Below are 21216 nucleotides of genomic sequence, written 5' to 3'. Positions count from 1 at the left end.
CCATGTTTATGGCAGATGGACAGGCTTTTTGAGAGCCTTCAGCATTGTGTAATAGGTGCTATTTTAATCACTGAGAAAACCACCCTGAGTTTCAGCAAAGACTGAGTTAGGCCAGCAAGAAAATCTCTTAGAAAACCTCAGCTGAGATACCTGAGCAGCACTTGTTCATCTGTCCTCGGGCTCAGCACCAGGAGTGAAGGCAACAACTCACTGGACCTCAGAGAAAATGAACATGGGCAGTCTACAGGTATTGTCACTTTGTCTTGGCTCTGTTGTAACTTCTGGCAGCTCTTCCTTACTCCATGTATTCCACATAAGTAAAACCTCCTGAGTTTACTTCCTGTGGCATGCAAAGTAACACAAAGCCCTAGGAAGAAGTCTGTAATTAAATTAAGGAGCAAAAGTCATCTAAGTTATTGTGAGACCATAGAAAAAAAAAGAAGTGTTCTTGGGGCTGAATATGCCTTTTACTAATTTGCTTTAGTGTTTAGCTACAGTTTCAACTTAATTTGACAATTGCCATGACTCCGAGAAGTTTCATGGGGGTAAAGAAACCAATATTTCCTTTTCGTTCACATAATTCTATTATGTCTCACCTACAGGGCAACAATTTTCCCTGAAAATATAAAAAAATCATTAAGATTTCTAATTTCCTACAGACTGTATGAGTAAAGTCTTAAGTATAATGAAATATAACCATAAAGAATAAACAAAAAAACGTTCAATCCTCAGTGAAATACATTAGGAAGAACGTAAAGACAATTAGCAGTGGTTGACCGTGCACGTTAAAAAAAAGTACAAAGTTGTTACACTGGTCCTAATGTTAACTCAAAAACTTGCACATGTAATTTTAACCTATCCTTCCATGCACAGAAATGTTCTTCCCCACTGCTTTCATCAGTATGTGCTATATACCAGCACCTTGTTAAATGCTGTGAAACACAGCAGCTACACAGAGCATGCCTGACCAGACGATCCCCCACAGGTAGGATTCCCTGCAGGTCCAGTGGCTCCAGTGTTTACAGGATTCCTTACAAACCAAGACCTTGGCTTTCTGGTCTTACTCTCAAAACTCACACTTCTAGGCAGTGCCAGAGCTCTGGAAGATGTCAGATGTTGTTTCTGAAGTATCTGCAAATGATCAGCTAGACTGACACCAGGAAGGCAGTGAGTTCCCTTGGTAGTGAGGGGATACCTTGAGCTCACATGGATTTTGCTAAATGGTTGGAAAAATGTAGGGAACTCATTCTATGTTTGCCTTGTTGTTCTGGCTGTCACTGTCAGCTGTAAAGGCGGGAAAACAAAACCAGAAAACCAAACCAAAAGAGGCCCACAAACAATCTGAACTTGCACAGGAATAGCAGTAGACACACAAAACCATTCCTAACTGGGATATATCATAAGCTCCTTATGTCACCAAGTCTGGCAGACCCCTGACTAATGCCAAATAAAGTCACATTGGCTTAGATTATATTATAAAAATCACTCCAGCTGAAGAAGGTGAAGGAGGAATTCCTGTCTGGCATGAAAGGGGAGGGAAGACACACTAATTGCATTGTGCCATTTTATAACTGAGTTCCAGTGGTAAATCAGGCCTGAGGGCTGACAGGCAGTGCTCAGGAGGGAAGTTGTGGCTGTTTAAACCCATTCCATTCCCTGGTTCATGACTGAGCTAAGAAGCTGCAAGATTTAGAGGAGATAAGAGAACAAGAAATGTGTATTCAAGTAAAACAAACACTAATCTAACCCCTGTGATTTATGCCCTGGATTAATCTCACTGCAGTGACCCAGGTCTTAAAGCAAGGGCAGCCTCAAGCTCAAAATCGTGTCTTCCAAGTGGCCACTGCAGATGAAACACATTTCTCGTGCTCATTTTGTCGTGCTCATTAGCCAAGTAATTGCTTGTGCTCATTAGATAACAACCATTTAAACCTGGAACTGGATTGGAGCTCTGCAAGAAGGCTTTCCTCAGCCATTCCCAGGGGTGTGCTCATTTTTAGTCTGTCTCTTCAAATCACTCTTCAAGAAGCACTCCCCTGCATGCTTAAAATAAACCACAACTGAGCTTAACACCCAAGGCAATTAAACTTATCTCAGTTCTTGGTCCCTCGTAGCAGTTCATAGATTTAATACACTTAGGGTGAAACTTTGGGCCCACGGAAGCCAATGGTGAAACTCAATGGGAACCAGGATTTTGCCACAGGGCTGCTCTCTGTACAGCCTCCATCATCAAAGGAGCGTAAGGATGACTGCAGGGCATGTCAGTCATGCATGAAATTACACAGAGGAACCCTACTAAATAATTACCCAAATTGTGTGTAGCTGAGGAGAGTAACTCAGAGAGCAAACTGCATGAATGGATCAGAGCCGTGCGCAGTCAAATGAAGATGGGCAGAGATTTGTATTAAGAACTTTATGCAAGATGAAACCAGTAATTTTGAGCATTTTTAGGTCAAATTCAATCCAGGCATGGCCATTATGGTGGAGCTACACCAATACATATTGGTGCACCTCCATGGGTTTTGCAATGGGAAGTAAATACAACAAACAAGGCAGCATGAATTCTCTCTCACAGCACAATGCATTCATAATGGCTTCACCTTTCATTTGAATTTTTATACTTTTTTATATACCCCTGAACATTGGTAATACTCTAAAACACAGTATAAATTTAGTGCTTTCAAGTTGCAGACTTACTTACCTGTCCTGTTTACAATTATCTGAAGAGTGAGAGTTCATCTTTATTCATTCACACAAATTACTGAAACCCATGGAAGAAGATTTTCCAAGGATCAGCAACAAGGAAGGACAGACCACATGAGGAAGTGAAATCCATGTTGATGAGGTACAGGTTACCTGCCTAGGGCTTCATCAAGCAATCTCCCCAGCCTGCTCCACTAGAAAGTAGTTTAGCTTTTCCCAAACTACCCACATTCCATCCGTGCATCACCTGAAGAAGAGATCAAAGGCCCTGAATCCTGATCGTTGATCTGTGGCACGTTTTAGTACTCTGCTATTTCTTATCACTCTCCCATGGACCTTGCAATGCTCACAGCGGTGTCAGCAGGAGGGAACTCTTTTCACACATTTAGTGACTCACATTTAACACACCAGACTGTGAAATTAAGAGCTGAAAACTGGGCACGCTTTCCCTCTCACCAGCCCTGCTATGGGAGTAGTAAACACTAGCAGGGCAGGCAGCCGTGGGCTGGGATGTTAAAACATAACAGCAGGATTCACCAGAGCTCCTCTGGTAGGGCCTTGAAAGAGCCCAGAGACAGCCAAAGAGCAAAAACCTGATCATGAAACACAAGGACCTGATAAAAGCTGCATTACAAATATCACCTAATTAACATTACCTACATTTCCTAACAGTAGGGAACTGAATCTGTATGCAGGGTCAACTTCAAAGGGAGAGGAGGTCTAAGATGAAGAAATCCAAAGGATGCATAACCAAAAGTCATGGGATTAAAGAAAGGAAAGCTTAAAACACAAAGTGAAAAAAAATCATTGAGAGCAAACCATTACACTGTCAAGCAGGGTCCTAGGGGCAATGATGGAAGCCCTATGACTTGGAAAGTTTAAATTTAGAGTAAACAAAGCATTAGGAGGCTTATACCCCAGGGAGCAGTCCTGCCTCATCAGGGAGACAGGCTGCACTGGCCACCTCTGCCTCCAGTGCCTCTCCTTCTGCAGGACATAATCACACTGCTCTGATGAGCTGTTTCAGTCAAGCCAAAGATTTCAAAGACAGGACAATTTAGAGATTATCTATGACCTCTGCATACAACAGTTCTACTTGCAAATAATTAGCTGGGGGAACTGCTTGCCAGAGAGTTCTATTTCAGCCTGGACAAGATTCACAAAAGAAGCTGCACTAGTTCTGTGATTTTTAAGAGCAACTTTGGCACTGCAGTAATCTCTTCTGGACCTTGAGGTCACTGTTCACCACCCTCCTGCAAAGTAATTATTACAGTCTGACAAAGAGTTGCCTGAACTGCTCTTTGATTCATTGATATTTCTGAGATTGAAATTTTCCTTGTTCAAACAGTCTATCAGCTGTGGAGATCCCGTATGCCATATGACAAACAGCGGGTTCTTCTCCCAGTGGTACTGATGACCATTATTATTCCTTTCTGTCAATCTCCTCCCCCTTTGCCCCTGATCATCATTATTTTACAGACATTCAGAGCTGTGAGAAATGACCCTTTCTTATTTCTGTTGAGGCCACTTATGGCTGTGACATCAGTGGGACCATGCAATATCCCGTGACTGGGCACGTAGGGAGCCCTTGTCCTCAACCTGCCAAGAAAGCTAGAGCAGCTGGGATTGTTTCCTTCTACTTTGTATTTTACTCTCAATCCATAATAATTGGAGAAAATTAAAGCCTCTTTGGAAACAGTAACATCCAAACACATCTTCCAGCATGCAAGGAATCTACTGCCTTTTGTAGGGCTGTGGGAGTGACAGCGGGAGATGGTGGCAGCAAAGGTGTCCTGTATCTCATCTAAAGGAGAAAAGGAAATACCACATCAGCAGCACCACTGATTCTTGTCACCAAGGACTGGTTGTCCTGGAGAGTGTTGAAAGAGACCCAGGGCACAGGCCACGTCCACACTCCCTCCCTAGATTAGCAATTTTGGGAGGAGAGGAGAGGCAGGACTTGGCTCCAGAGCACTTTCCAAACACAACTCCTCTTGGGGAAACAAATCACTCAGTAAAACATTGACCTCAGAAGTGCAATTTTCAGTACCTGTGTGTATGAAGACCAATTAGCCTACAGCATCTTTGATAAATTTCTGGGGAGCAGAAACACAACAGATTAAGCACCTCTCCCAGGGCTTTCTGTTTTCCTTCCAAATAAGCTGTCACTTGATTTTCTGTCAGTTTACCAGAATGAGAATATTGCAGGTAATCTGGTAATAAGCAATAATTTTAGGCAAATCATTAGACATTCTTCCATGCAGACCTTGAGTGATTTATTGTTGAAACCAAGTGGCATCAGGAATACTGATCCAAAATTCAGCCTTCCAGTGCATCAAAAGGCCTTACAAGTGGGCTGGAAAGGGATATTTTTCAGGGGGAAATGACCTAAAGGGCAAGTTTAGATTAGATGTTAGGAAGAAATTCTTTACTGTGAGGGTGGTGAAATCCTGGCATAGGTTACCCAGAGAAGCTGTGGATGCCCAACGCTTAGTACTCTGGATTTAATTTCCTGGGTGAGAGATAAACAGAGTTTGGTCCTGGCACCTGCTCTTCCTGATATACAAGCAAGAAAAGAGGTGGTTGAGTCACCATATAGCTCCTCCTCACAGATTTCATCTGCCAAGGCAGGACAGTTTGCACTGCAGGAGTTCCTTTTACCAGAGATACCAAGGCTCCAGATATTCCTCTTCCCTGTCCCCAGTCCATCCCTCTCAGGCTGGGACTAAGACATCTCTTTCTATTACTTCACAGTCAGGAATACCCTCTGCAGGGCTCCCCAAGGAAAGTATTGAAGAGCCAATACCAGACCAGACTGTTAATTACCAGCATTAGTGCCCCAAATTAGCTTCTGTTGTTAAAGGATGAGTGAGAATTTTCTATACTTCCATCTTCAAAATATCTCAAAGGTCCAGAGGAGGCCACGAAGATGCTCAGAGGGCTGGAGAACCTCTGCTGTGAAGACAGGCTGGGAGAGTTGGGGCTGTTCAGCTGGACAGAGAGAAGGGTCCAGGGAGATCTTAGAGCCCCTTCCACTACTTAAAAGAACTTCCATAGAGCTGGAGAGGGACTACAAGGTCATGTGGTGATAGGACAAGGGGGAAGGGCTTTAAACTGAAAGAGGGCAGGTTTAGATTAGATATTAGAAATAAATTCGTTATTCAGGGGCAGTGAGGCACTGGAACAGGTTGCCCAGCCATGGATGCCTGTCACTGGGAGTAGTTCAAGTCCAGGTTGGATGGGGCTTTGAGCAATCTGGTCTAGTGGAAGGTGTGTCTGCCCACAGCAGGGGGTTACAAACAAGGTGATCTTTAAGGTCCTTTCCAACCAAAACCATTCTATGGTTCTGTGATGATTCTGTGAATGCCCAAATTCTTTGTGCATTTGCAAATCTCCCACTGAATCTGACATTATGATGTTAGAGTAAGAGAAATGTGTAGTTTGGGGTCACTACCTTAATGTCTTGGACACGCTCTCCCAGGTGGTCTGTATTTCATTTCAAACAAAAACAAGTGACTAAAGTAAGGAATCCTGGCAGCCAACCACAGAAAAGTGGATTAGTAGTGGTTGTCTCAGAGTAATCAACTCTTTCTTTTTCCTTTTTAACATAGAAACAATATCTGAACTGGACATTTACAGTTGAAAGAGCTTCTAAATGAGAATTTACTGTTACTCACAGCTAGTGTTTGCAGGGAACAGCATAAATAAATGCCCCTTACACTCCCTCCAGGTCACTCCCCAGAGAAGCAGCAAATTTATACTGTCATGGGTTTGATTAGACACAGTGTTTTTATATACTTAGTTTTGAAAGGTTGGGTTTGGCTGCCTTTTTCAATTACTGACTAACAGAATACACACACAATTGATCCTGCCTGTAGCAGCCATATATCTGAGTTGCAAAACCACAAAAATATACACAATTTCCTTGTCTACAGCTTTCCAGTTTTCCTACACACATGCATTTCCTACCAGCAAGCTGCAGGCAGTTTGCCATTCAGCTTGTGGAGTTCCTGGTTTACCCTTCAGAGAGGCCTCACCCCCCACTCAGGACTGAGAAAGAAGATGAGATTTGTCTCTGGCATTTGAAATCACCCTACCCTGTGCAAGCACAGCACGTTGAGGGATCAAAGCCACAGCTGGGGCCACTCTAAAGAGATTCAAGAACTCACCCAAGGTCCCCCAATAAATCTGTGACAGAACAGAGAATATTAGCTACTTTTTCAGCACCACTTCATCACCAAAATAAGTTAATAACACTGTTTGGTCTCAGTCATGTAACAGTTGTACTGTACAAGGGATCTGCTGCAAGCCTACCTACAGGGAACACAATTCTTACTCAGATAAATAGGGAGCAGGAACTGCAAGCAACATAAGTGCTGGAAGTAAAGCTAATGGGTAACAGCTCTAAGGACATAAAGAGCCAAGCCAGGTAGGTAAGGATTTCTTTTAAATCCTTCCTACTCATAAAACCATGGCATGGAAAGCCTAGGGAAATATCTTCCCTGTTCTCAAGTTCTTCCAGATGCCTTAAGTGGGCCACTCTCCCACAAGGGTTGAGGCGATGCTCAAAGCCATCAATCACCCTGGTAAACAAAATGTTGCAAGTAAATTTTTCAGTAAATCAATAAAAGAAAGAAGGGCAGGCTAGCCTCTGCCAAAGTTTTCAGTCCGTGTTCTCCCATCCCAAACAACACAACTGCCTTGTGTCTGTTGTATAATGGACTTTTGATACAGTATCTGGGAAATCTGATAAAGCACCATGTTCTCCCACACTACAGCTCAGTCATTTGCTGTGCAGTGCAAGTGACAGGAAGGTAAATACAAATCTGTCACCTTAAGGGTTACACCACAGCCAACCTTGTACAAATTCTTGAGAACTTACCAGTGACGTTTGGAAGCCAAAGCACTCACAGTGCTGTAAATGTCTCTTCGAAACCCTGGATGCAGGAGTGAGAAGTGATGTGGGAAAGTCTGGCCTTTAGCCAGATTATAAAAGAAATTATTCACTGGCCCTGTAGGTTCATTAATCTAGTCTACTATAAATTTTTATTACGCGTTATTATTGATTCATAGCCATAAACACAATGGATGCTTGAGATCTTTGCCCAAAAATTTTCACAGTCCCAAATCCCGCACTTGGAAAGACTTGTGCTTACTTCAACACCCATGAGCAGACCCCATTCAACTCAACAACATCAGCCAACTCATGTTTCTAATTTTAGTTGTTCCTACTGACAGTTGAGTAACATTGGCACCTTCCAAATAATCCTTTGATTTCCTGACGTCACATGTGCTCTTGGGAGGATACATGGAGACAACATTCCCTACACAAATGGTCAGAGCTGATTAACTACGAGGGGATGTTACAAGCTTAAGTGATGTATGATCACTTACAGTGGTCTAAGAGCCAGATGAGTCACATGAAGTAAAGCCAAGGATTCTCTCTGGGTTTCAAGTTACCAAAGCAAAAGCCTCTTGAAATAGGATCTGAAGCAAAAAGAATGCCACAGCAATTTCTGAATGTGTTGAAAAATCTAGTTATTGGGACGGAAACCTATAAAAATAATAATCTTTAAACTCAGTAAAACATGATGTAGTCTTGCAGTGTAATGCTTTTTCAGCCACATTCCTGAACTGTTACTGAGTAGATATGCAGGAAAACTAAGAAATTCATCAGCAAAATCTAATTCAGTCCTGTCTAAACTACAAAGATGAATTATCCACTAAGCAGTGTGAGATGTCAGAGCTCCTGTGCTGGGCAGCCCTGCTTAACCCAGGGCAGTGTAGCACCAGCACAGAGAGCTGCTGCTTGGCCAAGGAAAGACCAAGTCTGAAATGAACAGATGCATCTTAATATGCAATACCTGAAGGGAAGTGCCAACTGAACAGGCAACATCTTCTTTAATTAAAGTTGCGTAGGAGTGGGGATAGCGAGAAGGACACATCTGATGGCTGGGTACAATTCGGCCATAAAAAGAAGACTGGATGCTGATGGTGGTTCTGTGAGGACATCTCAGGGAGACATATTCTCCATCACAGGCATGGTCAGTGTAGTTCCTTAGTACCTGTGATATGTAACCTGCAAAAACCATGACAAAAAAACATCATTAGTGAAAGGTAGTTAATACTGAGGTGATTTACAGCAATGCAGTCTAACAAAGATAAAACTACCAGGCAATGAGGGACACAGATTTTATTACTCACCTCACATACATGCAAAGAAGAGACACAGTGACAGGGAGATTAGGGAGCCTTGATGATTTGACCTTCAACCATGATACAGTTCCTTATTGGAAGCAATATTTGGATACTCCAAACTCTTAGTCCCATCATACAACTTATTTACAATGTCACAATATAAGAGGACAGTTTCAGAGCACATATATGGAGCAGCATCCTCACTGTGAGGGCAGTCAAGCAGTGGAGCAGGTTGCTCAGAGAAGCTGTGCAATCTACACTCTTGAGGGTTTTCAGGATCTTACTGGATAAAGCCCTGAGTAACCTGGTTTGACATTCTAGAGCAGGAGATTAAACTAGAGAACTGAAATCCCTTCCAACCTCACTTTTCCCATAAAATTAAGATCATGGGCAAGAAAGGCCCAGATCCAGAGCCACATTCCATCCTGGCACACCAGTCACATCTTTGATCTCCTTTCACAATATACCACTTAAATTCTTCTGGCTGCACCTTCTGTTCTAGGCCTTTGACACTAAAGCTTTGCTTTCTCTCCAGTTTTGCAAAGTTTCAATCTTTTTAGAAGGAACACAGTATGCGGAACTAAATCTCTCCTTGTTTCTTAGAGGATTATGTTATCCACAGTAATAAAGCTGTTGACAAGAATAAAGCAGGGGGAACAAAGTCTCCTTAAAATTACACTTGAGACAGAAGGGCTGATTGCTGTCAGGTTGCCCTGAAACTCCCAAACAAGTCTGACTTTGCCACACTCAGGCACGGGGGAAAGCAATGTGTTGCTGATCTGGAGATATCTGTGGAGGGAACACAACAGTGTGCCCAATGTCAGTGTCAGCCACAGTCCCACTCAACCCCACAGTTCTCTCTGCAATTGGTTTGGAAGTCCCCTTCCCACCACTGGCCACCAACACAAGCCTATCAGCAGCCACTCCACAATGCCCTGTCCCTGTCTTGCTCTTCCTCTGTAGATGATATGACAAATAATGAGAAACTAAAGGTTTGTCTGTTCATCTAAAAGAAATAAGGAATAAAAAGATTAATCACTGTTTTACATTAACTAAAGATCTAGAGGAAATGGAACCTTATAGAGGAAGACAGAGACATGGCATTGTGGGATGGTTGCTGGTAGACTCTTTTCCTAAGAGGCAGAGTGCAGAGAAAAGGCAAAACCATTACGAGAAGCAATTAATCCCTGGACAAATTCCTATAAGGAACCTGAGACTGTTTTTTTTGTGGGTTTTTTTAAATTATGACTATTCTTTTGGTGGCCCATAATCACAGAATAACTCAGGTTGGTACCTCTGCTAAGTCATGTAGTCCAGCCTTCTGTTCAAAGCAGGGCCAACTTAGTCAACGTTTCCCAAGGCCTTGTCCAGTTCTAAACATACCCAAGAGTAGGGCCTCTACAACCTCTCTGAGCAAACTGTGCCAATGCTTAACAACTTCCACAGTGAAAAATTTTTTTCATTCCATGCAACTGGAATTTCCATGCTATGACTTTTTTTGTTGTTGTTCTCTCTGTTCTTTCCCTGGTGCATTTTTGTACCCTTTAGTACCTTTCAGGGAGAAGACTGGTTCCATTTCATCTATACAACAGTAATTAGATCCCACTCTCCTTATTCTTTACTTCTAGATAAACAGACCAGCTCCCTCATTTTGCCATTGTTTATCACATGTTCCAGTGTCCTTGCCTTCCTGGCAGCCAAAGACACTCTCTCCAGACTCTCAACATCTTGGCTACACCGAGGACCCAGCATGGTATGAGTTACTGTTCATTCCTGCTTCCTCACACTCACCATCCTGCCTTCCAAGACATTTGAGTGATTCATGTGGCTTGCTGAGAATCATTCCCAAATCAGCTCTAGCTATCCTTGTAGACACACCTGTAGGGTATATTCTCACTAAGTTAAACTCTCCTGGTATTTCTTCTCTGTCTCTAAAACCATATCCAACAACTTCCTCTTACTCTTCAAAATAGTATGACCTATATCCAGAGCTTTTACTGGCAGTAGCTTTACTTCCATACCAACACTGAAAGCTAGCTCAGGAGTTCTGTGAGACAACACTTGTCTGAGCAAATTTCAAGGTGTCTAAAACAAGTATAATCACTGTTCTTAGAGATAGATAACCAACATACGGTAATTTAGCTTCAGCACCCAAGCTACCACTGTGAGGGCTGGGTTCTCTGATTTCTCTAAATTTTAGCCTGTAGTTCTTATTTAGCAGTTCTGTTGCTGCAGCACCTCGAGGTCTGTGCCAAATAAATATTTACTAAAATCAGCATATTAAATTCCAAGTCCTCAGGGCAGCATTTGCTCATAAGGAAAAGGCTGAGACACAGCCCAAATAATTAGAGTAAGTGACAGGACTGCATCAGATCAGGAAAGAGCACTATTTAATTTAGTACCTTTATCTCACTTGTCCAAGGAAGCACTGTGGGATAAAATGAACTACTGGGGTGGATCTCCTTTCCCAGTCAGTAGAATACATGCTCTGTGGGATGCTGCACACCTAGTCCTGAACTTAGATCAGCTCTTCTCCCTCAAAAGTAAGGCAACTATACAAGATGGGCATCAGGAAAAGCAAACTACAGATTTAGAATATAACACAAAACAATAAAACCCACTTTCCACGCTGTTACTTCAGCAGCGCATTAGGACTTTTCCCTGAGGCTGACCTATTAGGGAGCCAAAGAAATACAAACAAAGTGCAGTCAAGACTCTACTGGCTCCTTTGAATATTCAATTACTCTGTCAGAACAACCATCCTAGGGCATGCCTTTCATATTGCCAAGTCAGAATCAGAGAAGGTTCCAACCCCTGCAATTAATGCACATCACTTGCTGAAACAGCTCCTTCCTTTCGTCTTCCATCAGCAATCTCAAAATAACTTGAGTTCGGTCAAGCTCAAGATATTGAAGGGATTGAATGCTTTGATGGTGACTAATAATAAACAAAGCACAATGTCTGAAACATCTGGCACTGACCACTGTCAGAGAGAAGATACTGGATTAGACATGGGCATGGTCAGAGAGGAGATGATGGAGCAGAAGGAAGTGGCTATAGAGAATTAATGCTTTTTTTGTTTCCCTATCTGTGCCAGATTTGTACTGTACCATTGGTAGTTCTTTTGAATGCATTGGCATTTCATTACCCACTGATTCACAGTTCAGTAACCTAAAATCCAAATTATTTTCAGGACCCTTGTTGAATTTTCGGTAATAAGTCTCCAAGTGACCTTTTGTACCATTACATGCAGTACCAGGGGAGGAATTACTGGGATGCTCTTTGGTGAATGAAATGCATAAACATGTAGCCATGGCAGGTGCTTGAGGACTTTAATGGCCCTTGTACACCAGGGCAAGAAGCACTCCCTAAGTACACAAGGAAGAGCTTACAAAGCTCTTTGACTCTTTCCTGGTAAGCATGAAAAAGTCTCTTGGATGGCTGCAAGAACTTAGTTGAGTTTAGTAAAATGATACAGCAGATCATCAGTAGCTACTTATAGGCCACAGAATACGTCAGTCAAGAAACTGAGATGATAAAGGTGTTATCAAATGACGTCATCATTCCCACTCAAGTTTATGTCTCTGCATCATTATCTGGGATATAAGCTGCAGTCTTACAAGTGTCTGCTCCAAACAAAGATAAGGCAGGCTGGGTTTAAAGATGACCAAAGACATTTGCTATTCCTTTCTTCATCCATAAATTCTGGAATGTGAAATCACCATTGTCAGGTCTATGACCTGAAGGCAAGGAATTATTTGAGAAAAATATTCTATGATTCTAAAATCCCATCTGTACTTCTACAGATAAATGCACTCTATACTGTCATGGTTCATCGTGGAATGGAAGTGACGTAAATTCTCATTATTTTATGAGAAATTTTTTTGTTTGTTCATTATTCTGCCAGCCTAGGGAAGGCATATTAAAGCAAGTAGTAATTTGAACTTTTCTTTAAAAACATGTATTTCATTTTAAAATATGGTAAAAGCATAAAACAAATCTAATGCATTTAGCTCACCAAAACTTTTCCAAATGCTACACATTTTGAAAACCTGGGATAACAAAAGCAATTACAAAATAGTTTGGGTTTAGCACTTCTCTTTTTTTTTAAGGATTGTGTCAAGGACGTGGAATCTTTGCTGGTAGACTTTCTTACTCCCAAATTAAATCAATGTATAGGACTCAAGAGCTAAACATTTACTTGATTCAGAAGACCAGTATCACTACTAAAGCAGGGATTTGCACTCTGAAGACAGAATAAACAGCCAAAAGAAACACATCACAAAAATGATAGATCATTTTTCCCTCCCACAAGAAGGAAATGTTCCTTTCAAACACCACTTGCAATTTATTTTTCCAAAGTGCAGAGTTTGCCTCCTATCAGCCATCAGCAATTATTCTTCACTAGTCACCAAACACAGTGCTTAATGCTGACTGTAACTTTATCCCTCCCGGCAATGTCGGCTCCCGAGAATGATTTGAACCATTGCCTCTACAGGAAACTGTTGCTCAGTTCTCACCCAACAGTCAGTTCTAAACTTTAACACACAGGCAAGGTAGAGAAACATAGCAGCTTCATACAGAATACCATCATTTTACAGGAACTGTAAATATAAACATCGTCCTTTATTTACTTTCATGGAGCTACAGCTCTACCTTTTTGAAACCAAAGCAGCAGACTGAGTGGTTCACAAAAGCACAGGTGGTATGAGAGAGTCCACTCCATTCAGAAGTAGGATAATACACCTTCCAGTACATAAAGGGGGCTTACAAGAAGGTTGGAGAGTGGCATTTCACGAGGGCATGTAGTGATGGGACAGGGCAGAATGGCTTTAAGCTAAAAGAATCTCCTCTTAGGAAGAAATTCTTTACTGTGAGGGTGGCGAGGCACTGGAACAAGTTGCCCAGAGAGGCTGTAGATGCCACATCCCTGGAGCATCCTGGACACTGAGCAATCTGGTCTAGTGGAAAGTGTCCCTGCTCATGGCAGGGGGGTTGAAATGAGACAATCTTTAAGGTCTGTGATTCTAAAAGTCTGTAATAATAGTAGAGCACACAAACACTCATCCATATATCCTCTTTAACCATAAACCATACTGGTTGTCTAAAACCAGTAAGTCCTCCTCTCCTGTTTCCACTATAAACAGTTCTAGTTTTGCTTGTCAAGGCTCATCAAACAGACCAGTTCACCAACCACCAGAACACAAATGTCATCTTCCCCAGGAAACATCTCTGTGGGAATGTGCTGGAAGAATAGAGACAATCACAATCACAATAAAACCAACTGTTTTTACAGCTTGGATATGGTCCAAAACTTCTAATAAATTACAAGAAAACTCAAAGGATTCTAATGGTTGATGAACTACTACATATAATTAAAGCCAGAGCCTCATTAATATCTGCATCAAGCTATATCCAAGCTATTGTAAAATCTTCTTAAAATATCCTATTTTGAGCTCTTGTGGTTAAAAATACAGAAGTGCATACATATCATAGAGATCAACCTAATGAAAAAAAGGACATTATACTTAGAAATAAGCTATTTTCCATTATCTGAAACACATGAAGTCACTGTAATTAACTGTGCTAGTCAATAAAGTATTCCCTTGTTGCTGGTTGACACAGATTCTTTTATTTTTAATCCTCTTATTTTCCAAATCCATGTCGTTTTTCAGTGTCTCCTGCTATTTTCTTCTAGTTTCCTCAGCTTCCTTGGAGATGTTTCAGAGACACTGAATGTGAAACAGAACTTTTTGCCAGGCAAGACCTTAATTGGATACCTTTCTGAAGCTCAGACTACCCCTAAAACACACTGTTTTTCAGGTAGGTGGAGAATTTCAGCTTATTCTTTATATGCAGAGCACTGGTACTCGTAACATCTCACAGAAACAGTGCTAAGCCAGTGGAATCGAGTGACATGCCACGAGGATGGGCCAGCAGGGCTGAAATGTGACCCCAGGCAAGGCTTGAAGCCAGAGCAGGGAACTCAATGAATGCATTTCATACCAGGCATTACTGATAATCCTGTGGTTGCAGCAGTAAAAGCAGCTCTCTCAAATCACAGAGCAGCCTAGTAGGGACAAGTAGGGTTTGTTTTGCTTTGTTACTAATACAGGAGATTAAAACTTGCTATTACAAACCTTCTACAGAGAGGTTTACTTTCACTTCAGCTACTCCCCAACCCTTTCACCTTTCGGACGCAGAACAGTTCTGAATAAACTTAAACATGTTGCAAGCATATCTGGGAAAAATATTCTTATTTTAAATCAACAGTTCCTTGCCTACTGTCTGATCTTCTGTACCACAGTTATGGCTCCAAACAGCATCCAGTATTAACTCATAAAAATGGCTTTGAAACGAGGGATTTTAGAACTGCAGCTGACTGCCAGCATTTCAAGGCTAAACAAGGTAAGGTTTTGTATATGCTGAGCAGTATTTCATAGGTCTCCTGGGTTTGTGTAAGGATGAGAAGGTACTGGAAATTAGATTGGTGAAGGCTAGGGGTGACAGGAATGAATTATGGTCATTTTCAACTGTGCAGGCTTGAATATTACACAGATACTAGTGAGGATTATTGTTAATTAATCCCTTAAATTCCCTAACTGTAAAATCCTACAGAATTTAATAAAACACTTCAGCCTTTCCACCAACTGTTGGAATGACTCTGGAGAATTTAATAAGCAACTTGAACTGCAAGTATTTGGGGTACTATAACTTTTAACAATTGGTCTAAAAATTTGATACAAAAATCTTTTTGCTGTTTGAACATCATCTTAGATAATTTTCTTCAAATGTCCCATGAACCCATGGTTTCTTGAGAACTTACTTTTCTTTAAAACAAGTTTTAAAAGCCCTTATGGCTATGGAGGTTTGTGGTTTTTTCTAATCTTCCACATTTTGAAGAGAGAAATGAACAGTTTAAAAAATATATATAATATTTTTAATGCTTTTCTAGAGTGAGGGAATATTTATCCCAGAAAGGCATCCTGCAGGTCACCTACCCCAAACTGCTGCTCAGAGTAGGGCCAATATCAAAGTGAGATCAAGCTGCTCAGAACTGTGTTCAGCCCTAAACAAGGGCTGCCAAGGACAGAGACCCCCACCATGTGCTTCAGCCCCAAACTATCCTACTGGCCCTCCCCTGGACTCCCTCCAGTTTGTTTTTCTTATAATCATGTACCAGTATCATGACCTGTAATTCAAGTGGCTGACCCTTCACTTCCTTTGGATTGAAGGAATTTTTTAAAAACAATTGTTTCACTACCTGTATGGTCACAGGCAGTCATGATGTTGAAGGAAATTTGACAGCACAGAGAATTTGGCTGGAAGGCACTGCACCAAGACTTTGCCAGCTTGCCACCCTCTCCAGCTACTTATTCCTGCCCTCTTATTTCAGATAAAAGCCTCTTCCAATGATCTGTGTGCATGTGCATGTATGGGGGTGACAGCAGCCAGAGTTGGACCACAGGTCAGAGGGTCCATGCCTGTGTCCTGCCACCAGAGCAAGTGAGGGTGTGCAGTGTGTAGGTCTGTCCATCTGTGACCACCAGTGACTATCAAGATGGACTAACTGGCAAGGAGAATAAAAGCTTTGGAAGCCGGGTATGAAAGAAGCCAAAAGTCTGGGTCAAGTACCTGAGAGACCAGAGAGGCTGTGAGTTGTCGACAGGAGAGGCCAGGAGGTTCAGGCCAGGGAAGGAAGACCAGGCATCTGGGAGTCACCTGAGAGACCCATCTGCACACACACATCTGTGTGTGAGGGGACTAAGGATGAGAGACACCTGTGCCAGCTGCTGCATGGACTGTCTAAGGATCCACAGTGACTGGATGTGTGCATATTTTCTGCTAACAGGCTTTCATCCTGCTCGGCTGGAGGGGGGAGCAGGATGAGGCCACTGGTGCTGTTTGTGTTTGTGTGAATCCCAAGGGTTTCTGCCTGTGATCTGCGTGGCCTGGCAGAGTCACACTGCCAGGAATAGAAGCTCAGCATCCCAGCTGCCCACACCTGTAGACACAGGGCTGTTGCTGCCCTGCCTCTATCAGGCTGCCAGATTTGGCAGCTCCTAGCACTTCCCACAAAAAATTCCCTGTGTGTGTACGTATGCAAGTCCAAGAAGCATTTGGACAGCAGTCTCAGGCACACAGTGTGATTCTTGGGGTGTCTGTGTAGGGTTAGGAGTTGGACTCAATGATCCTGATGCATCCCTTCCAACTCAGCATATTCTATTCTCTGATTCTATTCTATTCATATATATTATATATTTATATAGAGACATATACACACACATGTCTGTGTTAAAAAAAAAAAACAAGCAAGCAGCCTTGCAGAATATTTTAGGTAATTCAAGTTGAAGAAGAAGATTGAAGCCCACAATAACTGTGGAGTTCATGTTTTGCAGTGCTAAATTTCTTAGAACGCTTTGTTAAAATGGCGTTATAGCATTATAAATATTAATACATTATGTAATTAATATGTTAGAGTTACAGCATTATAAATATTAATGTCTTACTTTGATAGGAAAAAAGTGTAATTTAGCATGCATTAGTATGTATTATGTATCAATCTTATAAACTATATTGCACATAGCACAATCATATTTATAAAATATATCTTATAGCATAACCTAAAGATAATTACCAGGTCGCCCTAGGAAGCTTTATGGGATTTGTTCAGTACTCAGAGAATGAGAGCTGTAATTTTGAGAGAGATTTAGAGTATACTTCTAACAGCCCCTAAAGGTCACTTCCACGCTCTGTGACAAGCTGGGCACTATTTCATTCTGGAGATACAGCTGCAGTAAGTGTTAAGGTCATCACTTTATAGCTGAAGGAACTGCACGGGTGATACTTCCTAAGCAGCATCGATTGGCTCTTTCTCCTTGGCTCTCAACCAAGTCCTTTCCAAAACACAGTCATCTCACTCATAAATCACAGGACTGCTCACTCTGGCCTTGCCATTGCATTCTAAGTAGCGATAAAGTGCTCACAACACCAGGGTCACGTAGCTCTTCTAAATTAAGGCTTATTGTTTTCAAAGGACAGTTTTCTCTCTAGGTGGCTCATATCAAGAGATTTTAACAGCAAAACTACAGTGATATAATTAGGCTACCATGATGATACCCACATAATTTTCTACAGTATATGCATAACTACCAGTGCACCTTTTCTTATGTAGGCAAATCTCATTGATGTTCATTTGGACTTGCACTTTCACAATAAAGTCTACTCGATCCTACTCCTTCTGGTGAAAATTCTTATGGAAAACAAATTTGACCTTGAAGACCAATATAATTACAAACCTGTGATGCAAATGGAAAGAACCTAGCTAAGAAAAAACAGCCCCAAAGCTTGGCCCCTTCCTGCTGCAACAGAAAGCAGCACTGCCTGCAGTGAAGTTCAAGAGCTCAGACAGGATCTGTCCCTGCACTTGGCTGTTCCTACAAGCATCTCTGGGTCTTTGGGCAAGAGACTGACAGCTGTTCTTCACCTTCTGGTCCAGCCACTAAAATTTCTGAAATAAAATTTGTCCCATTTCTCAAGGGCCATGGACCAACTTACTCGTGCATTGCCCACGTGATTAACCAGTTCTTAGGTAACAGGGAAAGGAGTTGGGAGCTGGATCCATGCACCTCCCTCAGGACATGCTCTGAGTTCACTGAAGGTCTCACTACTTATGCAAGCAGCCAAGAACATCTTATGGGGAGCAACATGTTAGTCCATCATGTAACCCATGGAATAGAATAGAATAGAATAGAATAGAATAGAATAGACTAGACTAGACTAGACTAGACTAGACTAGACTAGACTAGACTAGACTAGACTAGACTAGACTAGAATAGAATAGAATAGAATAGAATAGAATAGAATAGAATAGAATAGAATAGAATAGCACAGGATTTGCACTTCCATGGCCTGTGTTGTCCATCTGCAAATGATCACTGTCACATTTTCTCCTCACTCAGAGAAGAAGCACCCTCTAAGTCTCTGCAAGGCACCTTTATCTCCATCAAATCCCTTCCTTGACCCCCCTTAGCTCTAGAGCTTAGCCACAGAGAAGTCAATGCTGGTGAGCACAGTGCCTGACAGCAGCCTCCTTGTGGGCCCTCATGACCAATGAATGCACCTTCTGCATTTTCCTCTAGTATTTTGAAAGTCCAGGGCTTACCAGTTCATCACAAACTGAAGAAAATTCAGTATAATTTAGCATGCATTAGTAGGAAACACTCAGCATCTGTCATGAAAGCAGCTGCTGTATATCTCTGGCAAGGTCTGTGACAGCTCATTCATGTCCCCACACAGTGTGACAGAGCACCAACCTGGGAGGGTTGGGAATGGCCCAATTTAACCAAAACACAGACTTTCACCATTGCAAACATAGAGGGAAGGGTTTGTTTCTGTACTGGAAACATGCAGCAAAGGAACTATAAATCAGCCCTGCTATAGCCATGAGCCTCAGCAGAGCTATAGCAGAAGACATGGCTAAAAGCAGCCTGGCCTTTGCCCACAGCTTTATTGGCAGTCACAGGGAAGTATCCTGTTACCACTCAAATTAAAAGAAATCTTTTGCATAGCGTATCACCCTGGTACAAAGAAAGTGGTTATTTGACCACACAAGTGATAGACAAGACTTTATGTGCACTGACCGATTCTTTTAGCAAATCAAGAATTAAGCCGTGACAATCTGACAAGGGCTAAAAGACACCTACACTAAGTAAACAGATTTCTGCCCATTCACAAAACGTTTTTCTGGCAGGACTAAAAGTACAGAGAGATGGCAGTTTTAATCAGACTAGGGCAAATGGCAGGAGGGAAGGCAAAAGGCATGACCCCACGGGACCTGCTGCTTAAACCATGACAAGCAGATTTGAGTGCTTTCCACACAGTGCCAGGAGCCAGCTCTGGGGCTCCCAGAGTGACCACACATCCCTGAAAACTGCAGATTTCAAGTGGCAGGTGAAAATGTGGAACAGTTCCTGTGATTCTGGAGAGCAAATCTGAAATCCTGTTACCTTGCATGAAATAATACAGCGTGACTTACACATGCAAATACCAACTTGGCAGTGAAGAGCTTTTCTACAGGAAAATGCTTCCCATCAGGCTGTGGTCTCCCTCACTGATTTTAACAAGCACTTCAATGCTCCAATGGCCATTTTTATTAAAAGATTTTTGCACTGGAAACTGCGAAATTTGAGGGCTCCCTCATTTGACACTGTGTGATGAGGGTAGGGGATAGGCAAATCTCCATGTACAAGGAGTTCAAATCACTCTGGGTTGCTTTGCCACCCAGCAATTTTTCCAATGAAGAAGAAGGAAATTTTGGGGGGGGGATGACAAATTCCTACCTGCGGTGGGAAGGGCAGCTACTGCTCACAGACTTACAGCATGAGCTCTGCTGAGACACTGCAGAGAACCCACACTTGTGATTTCCCCCTAGACTAGAGACCTTGTGTTTCACTCTCCCAGAAATCATCTCCCAAGAAAATTCAAAAATTAAGCAAAAGCTCATTTCCAGCACTGAGATTTTAACATCTACCTTTTCCTACTGCTTTACATTCCATACTTTATTTATTTACTCTTATTCAGGGTCAATTTGTCAAATTTAATGAAAATAACAGCTCCGAAATAAACTTGCATCCTTTTCCCCAGGACCTGCAATAAGAACTGTGGTGCTGCCCTCCACATGACCTTCGCCTGTGAAATGCATATTTCTCTTTGCTTTGGCCAGGCCTTGGCAGCTTTATGAACCCCAAGAGAGGAAAGGAGATGAGGAGAGTCTGAAGACAAGATAGAAAAGGCTAAACAGTTAAAGGATAAAGCAGAGTAGGGGAAAAAGAAGGAAATTAAAAAGGTAAAACAAAAGGACATGCAGGCTATAGTAGACATATTAAAAAAAAATCTTTCTCATTTGTCAATTAGAAATGTAGTCCCAGGAGCTTATCCTACCATCAAGAATCAACTGGAAGCATTGTGGAATCACTTGAAACTGGAGGAACAGAGAGCAGCCTCAAAATAGTAGAAAGGAGAGAGATAAAGATTTTGAGCAGGAATATCCTTTCGTAAGCGACACCTCTTTATGTCCCCATGTGATGAAGTTCCAAATCATACCTGCTTGCAGAAAGGACTGTGTTACCCAGAGATAAAAATTATCGGGGAAAAAAAAGGAAGCTCAGGTTGGCTGTGAAAATAGAAAGGAAAAAAAAAAAAAAAAAGTAGGTTTTCATAAGTCTATCCTAATTTCTGATATGCTTTGTGTCTGATGACTTGACTAAAACCCTCAAATATTGCCTTAACAGAACAAGCAGTGTGTTGTATCTG

At 41.9% G+C, this 21216-nt stretch overlaps 1 protein-coding gene across 1 annotated transcript in view; it reads right to left on the bottom strand.

Annotated features, from left to right (window-relative positions):
- EVA1A (eva-1 homolog A, regulator of programmed cell death) overlaps positions 1–21216 on the bottom strand; it is a 205919-nt gene that overhangs the window by 137877 nt on the left and 46826 nt on the right. The window contains exon 2 of the mRNA XM_050315447.1: positions 8568–8782. Within this exon, the coding sequence (XP_050171404.1) occupies positions 8568–8782 (215 nt within the window). The remainder of the gene's footprint in view (positions 1–8567; positions 8783–21216) is intronic.

The sequence above is a fragment of the Myiozetetes cayanensis genome, unplaced genomic scaffold, assembly GCF_022539395.1.
Source record: "Myiozetetes cayanensis isolate MyiCay16 unplaced genomic scaffold, myiCay2020 scf2-11, whole genome shotgun sequence".
NCBI lineage: Eukaryota > Metazoa > Chordata > Aves > Passeriformes > Tyrannidae > Myiozetetes > Myiozetetes cayanensis.
This window is presented reverse-complemented; position numbering and strand designations above follow the sequence as displayed.